Genomic DNA, 16,087 nt, shown 5'->3' with positions numbered 1-16,087 from the left:
AGGCCCATGTTGCTCCCTCTTCCCTATCATCCTGCACTAGGACGTGCAGCCATCGCATTATGCTCTGAAGAAAAGAAAATCWGTGTAGCTACAGCACAAACCTCGCATTTCCTCAGGTACACTGAACAGAAAAAAAAAGTAAAAAAAAAGGGGGGGAGTGTAATTTAGAGAGCACCACCAAAATCCTGGAGGAACCCCAGCCAAATGCGATGCAGGGGGTCAGCCCCGAATAACCTGAGTTTGAGTCAGTCCATCCCACTGCAGGGCTGGGGATCGTTCCCAGGGATTGATGCTTTTAGTGATGCTGTCGTAGCCTGTAGTTAAGTCTTTCTCACAGGCAGGGAGTTACTTGCTCTCGGGAAGCCTGGTGGGTTGTGCAAGACTATGGGTAAGCATTTGCCGAACAGTAGTCTGCAGTTGTGGCATTCTGGAGGATACTAGTGGGTGGTTCAAAAAATATAAAAAGGATATTATTATACCTATATAATTTGATTCTTTTAGTATAAAATAAGCCCCCAGTAATTTATATTTACTTGGCAGCGAAGAAATAAAACTTGGTTTGGCAATTGCATTTAGCAAAATACTAGAAACTCCAGGGAAAAAATCTTGCCTGGCTGAGTAGGTTGAACTAATGCTGAGAAATGGGGCTCTGTGAATCTGAATTCAACCCAGTTTTTCAGAGCTACTTACCCTGTCTCCTTCCACTGCTGGCCAACTGACAGAAATTCAATATTTTTCTTTTACTGAATGAAAAGCATAGTCAGAAACAGCCATTGGGTCAGAATCATATGCAAAAGCTCCTCTTGTGCTTTTGTTTCCTAATTGCTCTTGGAAGAATTTTCAGACTGGGCTGACGCAGTTGTGTGTGCGAATTTCCTGGCAAATAAGGAAGGTGACTGTGTCCAAAAGACATTTTAGAGTGTGAATTCACAGCCTTTCCATGTCTAATCAAGGAACGTAAACCATTAGCCACATGTTCTCCATTTCCATCACATTTTTTCACACTTAAACAAAAACATGCCAAAGAAAAGGTGCTACATTTTTTAATGCCCCCAAATAGGAACCACGGGAGTCCGTTAAATGCTGTGGCCATTTCCAGCATACAAATCAATTTTCCTTGTGGTGGTGAGGTGGTGAATAATGCCTGGTTTGTTTAAAGAAGCATGACTGATTTTGGATGAAGGATCCTGTCAGTTTGGCATTTTTCRTTTTATTTATTGCACACAACCATATAAAACCTGGTACCGGTCTCAGTGCCAGGCTTACTAGTGGAAAAGCCGAAAGGACCACATAACTCCTGGTGCTGCAAAGAGGTTCTCCTTCTGCAAGACATTTGCTGGACTCCTGAGAAATTATTTTGAATAACATGGCAGAGAAGGATTTCATCAGTTGGCATCTTCTGGCTTTATTTTTTCTTCCATTTTGCCTGTGTCAAGATGAATACATGGAGGTGAGCAGAAGATCTTATAAACCAGTGGCCAAAGTATTGCAAAGTCACCACCAGACTGGCCATAAAGGTTCCAGAAGCAGGGAAATATTGAAACAGCGGAGTCAACTTATAGAGTGGACTGTTGCTAATAGCACTTCTACAGACCAAAAAGTCCTGAGACCAGAGGTAGATGATGTAGAACTGACTACCTCAGATAGAGTCCAGGTACTCTGAATTAATCTTTTAATGATAACTTTAAAGCTAATGAGATATTTTTTTCTAAGATTATTAGTGATATATTTATGAAATGAATTTTATTAAAGCTGTTTATTGGTCTGTATCCTGCCGGGTTGCTTTATAGAATCTTTTAATGAASTGGTAGAACCAGCAGTGTTTTGGGACACTGTTACCAACATGCACAGCAGCCCTTTGTTTTGCTGAAACTCTGATCCTGTGCAATTGTGTATTGTCATATAGAGTCTCTTAATTATTTCAGAGTATTTCTTTTTTAATATATTACAGTTTTATACTCTATTAACTTACTTGGATGTGAAGGAAAATTATGGAATTTGCAGAAATATTTGGAAGGATTCAAATAGCAGAGAATAAGTTTACTTGAAAATTATGTATAGAAAATACATTCTTTTGAGCTTGAGACAAACAATAAAATTCTCACTGTTCACAATTATTATTCTAAAGAATAGCTTCAAAAAAAAAAAAGGCACTGATGCCTGTTTGATCTGAGATCCAAGTAGATTTAGTAATGATATATATCAAAATGACTTTCAGTTTCAATGGAAAAAACATTTGGAATGAAATGTTTTTTAAATCAGCTGTAGTGCCTGTTTTTTAAATTGGAGCTCTTTTTATGCTGTTTACATGGCAATTTATATATTATAGTCATTAGCTCACAGCTAATGAAAATTGCATCATTTGATTATACGTAAAATACTGCAATCAAAATCTAAAGGTAAATCTATGAAGGAGAGAAGATGAAGCTTTTTCTAACTTTAGGCAAAATGAAATTCTGTTCAAGTAAAGTTTTTGGTGATTGGTATTCTTTTCGAAGCAATAATRTGAATGTTTTGTTCCTATTTCTGATACAAATGATTGAACTCTGTATAATTTGCCTGTTAGCATTTGTGTTTTACARCTTTTTCAGACGTAATCATGATATTCTGAGTTCAGAAAATCAGGGGCATGTGGATGAGCAYTGAATAATAACCTACTTCATGATAAACAGAAAGATTTGATTTTAGTACTGTGCTAAGCTTAAGGAACTGAAACACTTCCAAGTATTGGAATAGACTGAATACACCCCTACGTTCCCTGTAGTTAAATTTTGCAGTGTATTACATTTCRGATTTCTTGGGTAGGAGTTACACGTTCCTCCAATCCACTCACAAAAATAGGTATTTAACTGTGGGTATGTTAAATTGCACTTACAGTGTATGAACAGTGTGAACAATCAGATATATAGCCCAATGAGCCAGCTAGCGTGTGTTTGTGTGTGCTCCTATTTACTRCATAGAGACTGCAAAGAGCACGGCAGCTGCATGCTACAGACCCTACAGAGGTGGAAGTTAAAGAAGATTCTCCTTGACTTCAACATAATTTCAGATAATGCAGGATTTAATATAAAACGATGATTTTGTTAAGGGTCAAATCTTTGGGGTGCCTGTGTCTCTCATTAGGCAGTTCCATACAATGTGTTAGCAGTTGTCTCATGGGGAAGAAGTTGTGACATTAAAACTGAGCCCAGCCAGCCTGAGTACAGCTGATGACAGGTCATTTACCCGCCGGTCTCGTCTCTAGGAAGCAATCTTTGCTGGGGAAATGATGCCATTTTTGGCTTACTTAAATGAAATGGAGCATTAGCAGATGCACAACAGGGATAATCCATCACACAGTGGCTGATGCAATAGGTATTTTCCATCTTGAGACTCCCTGGGTTTCCAGGCAGAGGGGGAGCAAAGGTGGCAGGGACATATTTTAAGTTATATCAAACCTCTCCCTTCTCCTTGAGCTATCTGAAAGCTGTTTGGCAACTGCAACAACTGAAAACACCCAGGCTCTGTATGAAAAAGTTTCATCCCTAAAATCCCTGCTTTCTTGATTATCTTAGCTCGGACTAGAGAATTTGACCCTTTTGCTGAAGTGTATTAAACATCCCATTCACCACTGTGCCAAAGACGCAATAGCATTTTTCTTTGCTGCACTGGGTAAAAGGCCAGTTTCTGTGCTGCTGGTAACTTCTGAAAAATATAACGTGCATTTCTCAAGCACTCTAGTACTCTTAACTAATGAGAAAAGCCAGACATGTTCCTCCTTATGTTCCTCCTTCAAAGTACCCGCTGCCTATTGGCCTTTTGCCCTGAATTTTGGTGGTTTKTTTATTCCTTTGCAGGAGAAGGGGCACGGAGGACTTTGGTGCCCACAGAGGCATGCTAATTCTCTTTCAGCACAGGAGCCAAGAGTGGTGGATGTACATTGCTCTTTTTCTGTATTGTCATAGGCAATATAAACAGAAACCCCCAAAATTAAGCAAGAAGGGGAAAGAAGGCTGGTTCTCCAATTCTGATTGAATCACATGTTTARATTAAAGGAATTTTTTAGGCCATCTGCTCCCTAGAACTGCCTCCTCCAATAAATCAAAGGAAGTTCAGCAAATATCCTCACTGCTCTCATTTTTAGTTTTTTATCTGTATTAGGATGTGGCAGATGCATTTCACAAGTTGCTAAATCATATTCCTATTCTGGAAAAAAAATGACGATGATTCATTGTGCAATAAAATTTATGTGCAAATCGCTACATAGGACCCCTTTGGCAAGTAGGCTGCAATTAATCTTTATGTCCCATTTGAGTGTAATTTTATATTAGGCACAGATTCTTACTTTAAATGTACTTTTTACAAAGTTCTCTGTTTTTAGAGATTAGAATATCATAGTGAATATCCCTTGCTCTTGGCAGCTGATTGTGAACATTTTTCCTCCTAGTCAAAGGATTAGTAAAGAAAATAAGTCAATATTACTTCACGACTTGTATAAGTAGTTGTTTTTTAATGTCAGTGGAACTTTTCTAACACAACCAAGCTGGCAGGACTTGCCCCCTTTCACATGTAATAACCTATTGAGCTGTCAGAGAGATAACATCAAATTAGTTATGATCAGTTACAACAACATTGCTGGTTAACTAATAATATTGTTCAGGATTTCAGAGTGCTGGGAAAGGAAACAAGTGTTACCTCTGCAGAGAAAGCCTTACACACTTGAGTAAGACTTCTTTTTGATACAAGAAATCCAGTTTGCTGGACTCATGCTTTTCCTTACCTATAATCTACCGCTCTAAGCATTGGATACTTTTAGGCTGGTTCTGTTTGCTCTTGACAGATGCTTCTATAGTTGGCCTTCCCACTTACCAGSAATATCAAGCACTGTTCAAAAAGTGCTGCAGATTTCCAGCTCAGCTCAACATTGAACATTAGCATTCCAGGAGGTGCAAAACATTTGTGTAATTCCAGTCCACATGCACTTGGATCCTCTTCAAGGATGGAAAACTAGCTGAAAGCAGGGCTACTCCTTATCTCATATTAGGAAAGGCTTGACCTGTACATCTGGAAATTGTCTGTTGTGTCCTTCCTAACAGCTAGGAGAAATAAGACAGCAAAAAAGATACAGATGGGTCCTCCAGGAACAGACAGTCCAGCAGATAGAACTCATTTCTTCTCATACAATATAGCCCTTATCTGGAATTAAAGTAAAAAGCATAGGACTGACCAACAACCCATAATCCAAAGCCCTTCTGACCACTGGCAGTTGTTAATGTTTCCATRCCTCTTTAAACATGAAGCCTGCTTTCTGAGCTCTCTGTCTGGCCTTTTTCCTTGTGGCAACTCTGCCATCAGTGCTTCCAGCTGAACACTGCGTGTGTCTGATCCATCAGAGCCATTGCATAAAAGATGTTTTTCTATATCCAAAAACATAAATTCCTGAGCCTTTTGAAACTAATGACTTTTGGGGGATGTGCTTATCATCATTCAAAAGATGAGCAGTAAGCTTCAACGTTTCAGATCAAGCCAGCTGGTAGCCTCAAGGGTAGGAATACAGTGCAGCTATATGTTTATTTGGCTGTTCACAGCTCACCAGGGGCTCATTTGCTGCAGTTAATCCAGTAGGTCTGCATTAGGCAAGTAATTTGAGGGTGATAAAGAACAACAGTGGAAAGAGAGGAAAGGAAGATAAATAGGAGAATGATTAGGAAAAAATAGCAGTCAGATTGGTGTGACTATCCCCCTGCAGAATTTAAGCACTGCAGATCTGTACCTCAGGATAATAGCAAAGAATTGTAGAGAAAAAGCAGCAAAGAAGGAAAAATGAGAAGGTGGTAGAAAAATAAAATAAAACCCAGGACCTCTACCTCAGCTGACCATTGAAAGCTTTGTAACTGCTAAATCAACATGACAGCCTAGTTACAAAATCTAACCAGAACTAAATGAGAATCCATTAGTCTAAATACAGTAATTTGGGAAAGAAAAGCCGTGAAAAAAACTATTATCAAACTATTATTACAGTAGCTAAGATGCATATTATGAACACATTMATTTATTTATTTAGGTGCTATATGCTTCATCATATAAACATATTTTCATAATCACACATCCACAACTATAAATAATCAAATGTCCATGCCAGCATGCCTCATGGCCATTTTGAGTTTTCTCAAGTACCTTGGCACTTTAGTAGATTCTCTTAACTTTAATAGCCTGTAAATATGCAAGTCTGGGGTCATTAGCGGGTATTTGCCACATGAACAACTTTGTACATCTCCTCCTGTCAWTCCGACCCAGTTTTCTCGATGTTTAGCAGAGGACAGCTCATTGCTGAAGGCCAAAGGCAGGCCCCTCTTTCCTGCTACTCATTGCACTTAGGCTTGTTTGTCAGCAAGGGGTCTTTGCTGAAATCTGGGATCAGTGAAAAGCAGGATAGGAACCTAACTGATATATCCATTTAACTTTCATTACTCAGTATTATTTTACTGCCAAATCTCCCATTTTTTAACACGTTAGCTTTTTTCTTCTTTTTATGTTCATATAGCTCTTAGACTACTTGAAGAGCTTTTTTCTTAAATCTTCCAAAAATAACATCTTTGGGGAAGCCCAAGTATGGGAGATTTCAGTCCAGATAAGAAGAGTTTTGAAAACTTATGCAAATATATAAACTGAGAATATATAATGAAGACCCTGTAACCAACATGCATATGATTGATGCATTCCATGAATGAGTTATTTAAAACCCATTTTTGTGCACTTAGCCCCCACAAGCGGGACCACAGAATCCAGACTGCAGTACCTGCTGCCGTGGTGATTTTGGAGTTCGACTCTACCAAGGGCCCCCAGGACCTCCCGGGCCCCCTGGGATGCCAGGTAAAGACATTTAATTCATTCTTCACCAGTCTGCTTGCAGGCTATAAATTCAGGATATTCTGTGAGAATGGTCTGAACATCAGAATTTGGGGAGAGATTTGGAAACAGATTTTTCTGTAATTTCGGAGAAGAGAGGGGCTTTCAGTTATACTATAAAGGCTACTCCAGTGAAAAATGATTTGTTAATAAAATTCAGCTTTTAGAAATTCRTATTGAAAGTAGTCTTTTTGCATTTCTAGGCCAAATTGTTCTCTCTTCTTAAAGCTGCATGAACCTTCCATTAAAGTTGGGAGAACTTGTTCCCTTGGGTCAACTATTGCTTTTACCATTAAATATACCACAATGCTAAACTGTGTTACATTTAGGAGATTTTTTACCTAGTGTACTGCAAACCAAATTTTTACAGAGACGTGCATGCTCTATTCTCTCATGGAAATTTCTTCTTTCTATTCTTTCTTGTTGCCTTCCATAATATAAAAATGCACATAGAATAACAGGATACATAAGAAAAGGGTATAATTTGRTCTAGTAATTGGTATGGAAAAAGATGAACCTGCAGAAGGGAAAAAGCTAGTTGTATGTTGATGTAAGTTTGATATGGCTGTCACCTTCATGAAATGATCATTTCTAAAGCRGATGTGTAAGGTAAATGAACATGCCACTGATTGATTGACAGATTTGTCTCATCTTCCTAACCTTTCTCTTCCTGTTACTACAGTAAAAATACTATTTCATTATCCATCTGGCTCAAAAATTTATTTACAGTTAACAGAGGCAACAGRTAACCACATAGAAAAAATTGAAGGAATCTTTCCTTAAGGTGACTTTAGATACTATGAGAGAACCATCTTCCAATAATGGGTATATCTGACTTACTGTTCTAAATGAAGTGTTTAAAGAATTAGCTTCAGATTGGAAAAATAATGAAATAAACTGTTACTCTGACATGTTTTGCTATTAAGCATAATTAGGTATCAGGTATATTTGGCATTAGCCTGCTATGTGCTACAATTTWTTTCATGCATCTGTCCTTTATAATAGTATTGATCATTACAGATGTAGGAAAAATGTAATAGTGAGGCTTCTTATGCTGAAATACTGCTCTATGTATTAACAAAGAGTTGGCTTCTTAGAAGTGAGAGAATATRTTGTGTTATGCCCATAGTTTTGGGACTGCCAGTCAGTACACTGCTGTGGCCATATCTGGGCACAGCACAGACTCAAGCTTTGCTCTTCCCTCGTGTGAGAATGTAACWCAGTCGCACCCTCATGCTGCCAAAAGACACCACAAATGCTTCCTCCATAGCATCCTTCTGCAGCTGGACGTATCTCTGTCTCCTTCATCTGCTGCATKTTGTATCATTACACACCTAAGGGAAATGACAGCAGCTGCACTTCACTTGATTGATTCAAATATTGCTTGCACACTTCTGTTCTAAACAGAGAAGTGGCTCTTGATTTATATGAAGGAGCATTCTTTTCATTTTTAAAGGCTATTGATTTCTCCATTCAAACAAAAATCCACTTATTTACACCTATCATTTAGCTTCCTTGTTTGGTGCCAATTTTTTTCTCAATACAAAAACTTTGAAGAATCACTTACTCATTAGATTTGACCTCAGACAATACTTTCCTCTTGTACATTTACAGTTAGAGTAACTAATCATTTTGYATCAAAGAATAAGCAGAGCTGCAACGAATCTTGTTTCAATTCAGTAGAATTAGATCTATGATTACATTAACTAATCCCTTTCATTATTAACTTAAGGTCAGGATCTTGCTTCAGGTAAGCATAGTAATTATTTGGTTATTCTATCCAGCTTTAAAATTTTGTCAGTCACCAACATTTTCTCAGTAATTTCCTCAGTAAACATCAGGAAGTAATACTGCAGATGCAGAAATCTTTTATATGAAACCACTTCAGAAAAGCTTCATTACAGGACTTTTGTCTTTCTTTAAGTCTAAGAATGACCAGTCAACCGCTTCAAGGTAACCTGCACCCTGAGAATGTAGACCCTCAMGTGTCTTTTAACTAGTTAAGGTTACTGCCATTCTACATTTGCAAGATGTATTTTAAAGACAGCAAAATATGCCTCCAAATTATCGTACGAAAGCAGCAGGAAACAAGATTTTACACACAAGGAAAAGTAGAAGCGCCCACACGGACTATCTGACGTGTCCCGCTGGGCAGTGGCCTTTGCTTTCTCAGAGCCTTGCATCTGCTGAGATTTCTTCCCACACAAATGCCTAGTCCTACAGCTACCAGCACAGGGACCTAAGACACCTGCAGTTTGTACAGCAACACCAAGGTCGCRTGAGGGTTAACTCTTAAACACAACTGCATCTCCTTTGGGAAAGTTGCTCATCAAAATTTTAACATCCAGCTTAACCACACAGCTTGTCCACTGGCAGCTCATTATGGGTCTTATGACACTGAAAAGYGCATGTGCTGTGAACTGGTGGGAAAGGACCCCATTACAGGTATCTGTTAGAATACATTATATGAAGTTCTTTAAGTCAAACAGAAAGCTCTGTTTCTTTTAAGGAAATCATGGAAACAATGGAAATAATGGAGCAACAGGCCAGGAAGGAGCCAAAGGTGAGAAAGGAGACAAAGGAGACATGGGACCAAGGGGAGAGCGTGGCCATCACGGACCCAAAGGCGAGAAGGGTTACCCTGGGATTCCTCCAGAGCTGCAGGTACAAAATCCCTGGCTCATGCTGTCTGCAGCACTGCTTGTGTTATGGAGTTCTCTCCTCTGAAAAACTGTGCCTGATGACTGTAGAATACCTGTGAAGTAAATCCATCTGTAAGTGAATACAGTCTAGAATGACACATACAGCACTCRTCAGGACTGAGAAATGTGCTCTGCTAGATCTTCCTGGAAAAGAAAGACACCAGGACTTAGTCTTTCCTCAGAGTAAGAATCCAGCTGTGAAATGAGCAGGAAGAAGCATACACTATTCCCTTTTAGGGCAGAAAGCCAATATCTGGATCATTAAAGAAAAGTAAAAGGGACCATCATTTCCCCATTAAGCTGTATCACATATACATCTCTGCACTTCCTAGGGCATGAGAGAACAGTAAAGGCATCACTCAGCCCCACACTTTTGAGGTCTGCCAGGCCCTGTGAGATCTACAGCAGGATATATATCCAAATCCTCAAAGTATTGAGTCAAAACCTTTGAGTGGAGTCCAGAGTCTTTAGGTTTTGAAAAATGCCCCTCAGTAGCTATCTRTGTTTTTAAATATCTCAGCACCTTAGAAATGTTGCTCTGAACTACACAGGTTATTTCCTTACAGCTGCTGTGAGGGAGAAGTAGGTAGGTTCTCTCTGTGATTGAGCTATCCAAAACCTACGTGAGCATGATAATGTGGGTGCAGACCTGAGCTGTCAGCTCTGCTGGGGGAGGGGGGTATATTTGTTTGGGCTCACTGCTGTGTTAACCTAATTGCATAGCTTTTGGATTCTTCATCTCTTCAGAATAGGCATGAAAATTAACAGCAAAGTTACCAGTAAATCAACCTGTCTGCAATGTGGGAAAAATTGCTTTGAATTTCTTGGCATTGTGTGTATTTGCATATTYAGCCCTGGGTTGCATGGAGATGGGATAATTGCACAAAATAAATTTCAGCCTGAAAATAGTTTCCAAATTTAATGGATTTTTGTGATAGAGCAGAATTATTTTAGCATTCTTAAAAGAATTAACTAGGATTAGTATTATAGCTGAATATCTTGAAAGATATATTTGTTGTAATTACATTCAACATAGATACTTCTGCAATTTTAAAATGTGCTATCAAGTATTTTTCCTAACAATAAGTTAGTGGTATTGATTTAATTAAATACTGAATAATGAAAGGTGATGAAAAACAAAGGCTCATATCGCAATACTTGCTTTAAAGTAAAATTCTTTCATTGTATTTAACAGATGTGCTTAAAAAATCTGCTCAGAGTAAAGTATATAATTTCTTGTCAACATCATGCTTTAGAATTTTAGGAAAGGGTTAGGGAGAGAAGAAAACATTTCTGAATACAATACCATTAAGTACAGGATTATTCTGAAAGACATCTGTACCCATGCTGATCTGCTACTTCAAAATGAGACATGGGAAGAAAAGATACCTTTTTCAATTCTTCTGGAGAGCCCAAGAAAAGTAGTTTGAGGTCAAGAGAATGTGAAATGGAATCTAGACAAAAAGTAATAAAATCCATCAAGCTGCCATTGCAGCTGCTTTCTTTAACACATGATGAACTTYGATGTGATCCTGGCTGAGAAGCAAGAAGTTAAGAGTTTGCTGTTACGGTAAATGCATCCATGAGAGATAAAGAAAACACACCCAGTCTTTCAGCTCACATCTGCTGCTCCTCAGATTTCTGAGCCGACAGCTTATGATTTCCAGTRTTGGATCCAAACTTGCATTTGATTTTGCCTGTTTTAGTTGCATTCTTGTTTAGACCTGAAATCAGAAGAAGGGTTTTTGTTTTTTTTTTCTTTTAAATTCCTGTGTAGCTGAAATCTCACTTTTGTGAGGAGCAATAACAACTGTAACTGAGCACTTTTCATCTAAAAAGTTGAGAGACAGAAATAAATTGCATGTCAAGTCCCTTCATGGCCTTCTGGCATCCGCATGCAGTGACTCTGCTTGTATCATCTCCACTGACAGTCAGCTGGGGAACCACAGTCTCGCAGATCAGATAACCCCTTTTCCCACCATTCCTGGGCGAATGGTTTGCACTGCTTCCTGTGAAATATTTTCCACACCCAATACATCTCACTGCAAGAAAGTTAATACGAAGTTTTAGCACAGTTTTCACTTTCTTAGTTTCCTCTTTTGATCCTTTCCACCCTCTATCTTGACTAAGGAAGAAAGAGCACCTGGTAAGAGAGAAAAAGCAGTGATTGCTGAATCGTAGTCACTTACTTCTTGGACACCTGTAATAAATATGTTTCATGCATCTCTGAAGGTAGTTAGCAAGAAATACTAAGGTGTATAGATTTTATCATGACTAATTTATTTCACATTTTCAATTAAAAGCAATAACTAGCTTAAATGCACTGGGGAACATATAAAATTAATTGCATTATTTTTATGCAAAACATCATACGCTTCAATAACACTTTTCTGTTGCATCATTCTAGAGAGAATTTCAGGGAAATAAAATCCCAARCTAAGGTTTTGACCTGCAAACACTTGCCCATACACTTAGTTTTACAGTCATGAATAGCCCAATTGAACATAAGGAAGCTAGTCCTCTTCCAATTTCATTCAATGGCAGTTTTGTTACTGGAGTTTAATGGCCTTGGATCAGGCCCTAGAAGAACATCTCTGTCAGGAAAATAAACAGACCACAAATACGAGACGAAATTCTGTAGCTGATTCCTCTATATTTGCACATTTCATGAATAACTCACTAAATAAGAACTGCATTTATGTAGGTTGCATTCATGGCTTCAATGGCTACTCACTTCAGTAATCAGAACAGTGGCATCATCTTCAGCAGTGTCGAAACCAATGTTGGGAATTTCTTTGATGTCATGACTGGTAGATTTGGAGCTCCAGTGAATGGTGAGTGTTTTCAAAACAAAATAATGCAGTTTTGGGAGCTATGGGGAGAAGCATGGCCAATAGCGATGAGAAAACACTAGTGCCTTTGCACAAGGCACTGATGAGGCTCATGGGAATAATCTATATAGCTCTTGCCTTCAGAAAAAGTGAGACTGGAAGCACAGCAAGCTAGCAGAAGGCTCACCAGTGGGATTAGTGCCGGCCCCAAAGCAAGAGGAGGATGCATGGCCAGCACTGGGGAGAGAATGGGACTGCCTGCACTGAGACCTTAAGCACTTCTGCTGCTGTGATGAGAGCCATGGTTTCACGTCACAGTGGCAGCTTCACAGTCATCTCTTCCTATCTCTTGTCACTCCCGCTGTCCCTGCTTTCCCTTGCRCCATAAGCTGGGCCAGATGTGGCTAAAAACGAGGCATTACAKGTTCTTCTTGAGTCATTTTTCATCTGTGTCAATCCCCCAGCTCATGTGGTGTAGGAGGAGCAATGAGGGATGGATGGCYACATGCCTCATCAAAAATACATCTGAGCAAAGCCGAAGACCACCTTCCTTCACTTGGCCTTTCTCACCCTTCCATTAATTTATTCTCTGCTGTGAAAAGTGAGATTAGCATAAATGAAAGTCAGGCCTCTAAGCTTCCTGTGGCACTTGTCTTGCATTAAAGTTTGACCCACAATGATTTAAGGACTTTGATAAAAATTCTAAGCTCACAGCACTCAGACCATTCCAGGATTAATGCTACAGACCTCACTGCTGAGGATCCAGAAGCTTGTCCTTCCTCCTGTGGGAGTCTCATAGACCTCGTGACACATAATGTGGTTGTACTGACAGCACTGATAGTGCCTTTCAAAGASCTAAAAAAGGTGAAGGCACTGGATGGCCTGTGCAAGGGCAGAGAGCAAAGGCTATGTCCACATTGCGCAGGACACAGTGCAGCAGATGTGCAGCAATGGGTGCTGCTATAAGGCTCGTGCCTTGCCCGACCTGGGACAGCCTCTAGGACCGATTTTATCGGGGCTGCTGTGGAGATTGCCCTTTTGGGAATAAATGAGAGAGGGTGAGCAAGGAGGAAAAGGTGAAAGAGGGGTCACTAGGCTCAGTCTCCAGCAAACTTCSCTTTTGGAGAGAAGGAAGAGATAGGCAGTCCTGAATGCACATAACTGCTGTCATTTCTCTGGAATGGGATGTGGCTGAACCTTTGCCATATGCAGAATAAAAATGAGTCAGATTTTGGCACACTGTAAGCAGAAGCAAAATGCTACTGACAACCAGAAGACAAATTTGGTCTTGGCTGTTAGGTTTTCTAAGCAAGAAGCACCAGTCTGTAGCATGACTATCTCACTCTACGAAGCAAACGTTATAAATTTTAAACTTTTTCAGGAGTGTACTTCTTCACCTTCAATATGATGAAACATGAAGATGTGGAAGAAGTGTATGTGTACCTGATGCATAACGGCAATACTGTTTTCAGCTTATATAGGTAAGTTGAGAGCCAAGCCATTTTCACCGTAGAAGATGCGTTTGTACAGATGTGGTTTCCTTCTCCACTGCAAGTAATGTGAAATTGTTCCTTGTTCGAAGGAATGCACTAGGGTGAAATAAACAACAAAGAAATAGTAYTGTATTTTGCCCTACACAACCTGCAGATTTGGATCATACCTGCTACCTGTGCCTAAAATTTATTCTTGATCAGATGTTCCTTAAAGTTTGRGAAAGCACTGCAAATCAGGGTTGGAGTCCTATGGTTAAAACATGTCCTCATTTTCATACGGCCTATAAGAGAAAGGGAGTAATGAAAAGTTCAGCAACTAATAAAAGTCTTATCAAAGGTTAGARAAAAACAGGTTATTTCAAAAGAGGGCATTTAAACTGCAGTAGTAAGGAGTAAGTAACTGCAGGAATCAGAAATGATAATGCTCCATTTACAGGCTTTATTATTAACATATCTTAAAACATTTTTAAAAAAAAAATCATTTGGATTACTTGGAAAATAATCAGGAACAGGATACATTTCTAGCCTAGCAACTTCTGTAAGGACTAAGTCAACAGCTTGTAGCCAGATTAATACCCCCCAAAAAAGATATCTTTATTATTATCCACTTAGTACTAACAACAGACCTGATGCTAACATCAAGCTTTCTCTCGAGCCTTAATAAATACACACAAAAGTTTAGATTCATCACATTGGATTTTAGGCACTTAAAAGATAGCAGCTTCGTTTAAGTTGTCTAGGCCAGTAACAGAGACATCTCCAAAGGGTATTTTGTTCCCCCCTAAGATCTTGGGGGAAAAAAAAAAGTACCCAACTAATTTTCCTGAAGCATTAATGTCAGAAAAGACAAGTGGAAGAAAGGAAACAAACACACACACAAAGTCAGCGGGTTAGCCCACACTGGACAGATCTAAGTTCAAGCAAAGGGCCTTAGGACACCGTGAACTGTCTACTGGCAGCAGGGAGTACAGGTACTTACTCAGCTTACATGAGACTGCTGACCTATGGGCATGTAAAAATAGCTAGGATGAATCCAAGGGAAAAAAAGAGTATAATGAGAAATCCAGAGTATTGTGAATAATGAGCAGAGTTTCATTCTAAACAATAAATTTGTTCTGTTGCTCTAGATAAAATCTGAGTAAGTTAAACTTCAAGAATTTCAGAAAGGAATGAATTGATGGCCTTAAATGAGGTGCAAAATTTGACTAGTAGATCAAATGCAAAATTTTCAAACAGAGAGGATAAAAGGTTTTAGCGAGCCTTGGAGGGAAATTTTGCCTAGGATAACATTGTGCTTTCTTGGACTTTTTTTCAAGTTATTTGCTTGCTCATTGTCAACAAAGAAAGAGCTGAATTGTTGTAAAATATTCATCCTTAGCTATGAATCAAAAGGGAAAGCAGACACTTCAGGAAACAGTGCGGTGCTAAAACTTGCCAAGGGAGATGAAGTCTGGCTGCGGATGGGAAACGGAGCCCTCCATGGGGACCATCAACGCTTCTCCACCTTTGCTGGGTTTCTTCTTTTTGAAACAAAGTAAAAAAAGAAACAAGCAAAGATACTCATTTGAGGAAGCCTCTTTTTTTGAGCTGGTATTTTTCTCTGGACTGTGGAATAGCATTACCACAAAAAAGATTAAGAAGGCTTGTTTTGATGCAGTGTGTTGCAATTTGTGTATCAGAGATGAGCTGAATACATTGGGTAGCTGACAAAATTACTGATYCACAGAAGATATATTAACATCTAGGTTGCATCTAATGAACCATTAAATGTTGCTATTGCWCTCTTCACCAAAACAACTGAAAAACAAAGGCAAAGGATGATTTAGAGAGCAGTYTGTGCAGTTAAGTCAGTTTTGTCTGTAAATATACTTACGTATACATCAGGAATTGAAGAATGGAGTCATGATTTTTTGTTACTTTATTTGATTCTTTTTATGTGTTCACTTAAGCTTGCATCATGGAAACAGGCCTGAATAAGTGATAAATAAGCTCAGCTGAGAGCAGATTTAGAGGAAGAAGTTTTTACTGGCCTAGAAAGAATTTTACAAACAGGAGAAAAAATGTGAAAATAATGATGTCAAGAATTCAGGTTTATTGCATTGCCATCTCAAACCTCTGAAGGTATATCTGATGTCATTTTTTGTAGATTTTTAGTATATATTTACTCTCTCTC

At 38.9% G+C, this 16,087-nt stretch overlaps 1 protein-coding gene across 2 annotated transcripts; it reads left to right on the top strand.

The window, feature by feature from the left end:
- Window positions 1–1,340: 1,340 nt before the first annotated feature.
- C1QTNF3 (C1q and TNF related 3) lies at window positions 1,341–16,087 on the top strand. Of its 2 annotated transcripts, none has more exons than XM_085326306.1 (6): window positions 1,341–1,450; window positions 6,741–6,852; window positions 9,398–9,552; window positions 12,295–12,424; window positions 13,803–13,902; window positions 15,293–16,087. In XM_085326306.1, the coding sequence occupies exons 1-6, from the start codon at window positions 1,367–1,369 to the stop codon at window positions 15,450–15,452; spliced, it is 741 nt and encodes a 246-aa protein (XP_085182432.1). In that variant the 5' UTR covers window positions 1,341–1,366; the 3' UTR covers window positions 15,453–16,087. The 2 variants fall into 2 exon arrangements, with proteins under 2 accessions (XP_085182432.1, XP_085182431.1); XM_085326305.1 differs by having other exon boundaries at window positions 1,341–1,654.

Source organism: Rhea americana, unplaced genomic scaffold (genome assembly GCF_003343005.1).
Source record: "Rhea americana isolate MKP2758 unplaced genomic scaffold, rheAme1 scaffold_13, whole genome shotgun sequence".
Classification (NCBI taxonomy): Eukaryota; Metazoa; Chordata; class Aves; order Rheiformes; family Rheidae; genus Rhea; species Rhea americana.
Note: the sequence above shows the minus strand (reverse complement) of the source record. Positions and strands in the feature narration are given on the sequence as shown.

Bases quoted from the DNA above. Each gene is read 5' to 3' on its own strand.
- C1QTNF3 (XM_085326305.1), top strand. From the start codon at position 1,367: ATGGCAGAGAAGGATTTCATCAGTTGGCATCTTCTGGCTTTATTTTTT. The intron at 9,553-12,294 runs GTACAAAATCCC...GCATTTATGTAG, and splicing joins GGATTCCTCCAGAGCTGCAG to GTTGCATTCATGGCTTCAAT. The intron at 13,903-15,292 runs GTAAGTTGAGAG...ATTCATCCTTAG, and splicing joins ACTGTTTTCAGCTTATATAG to CTATGAATCAAAAGGGAAAG.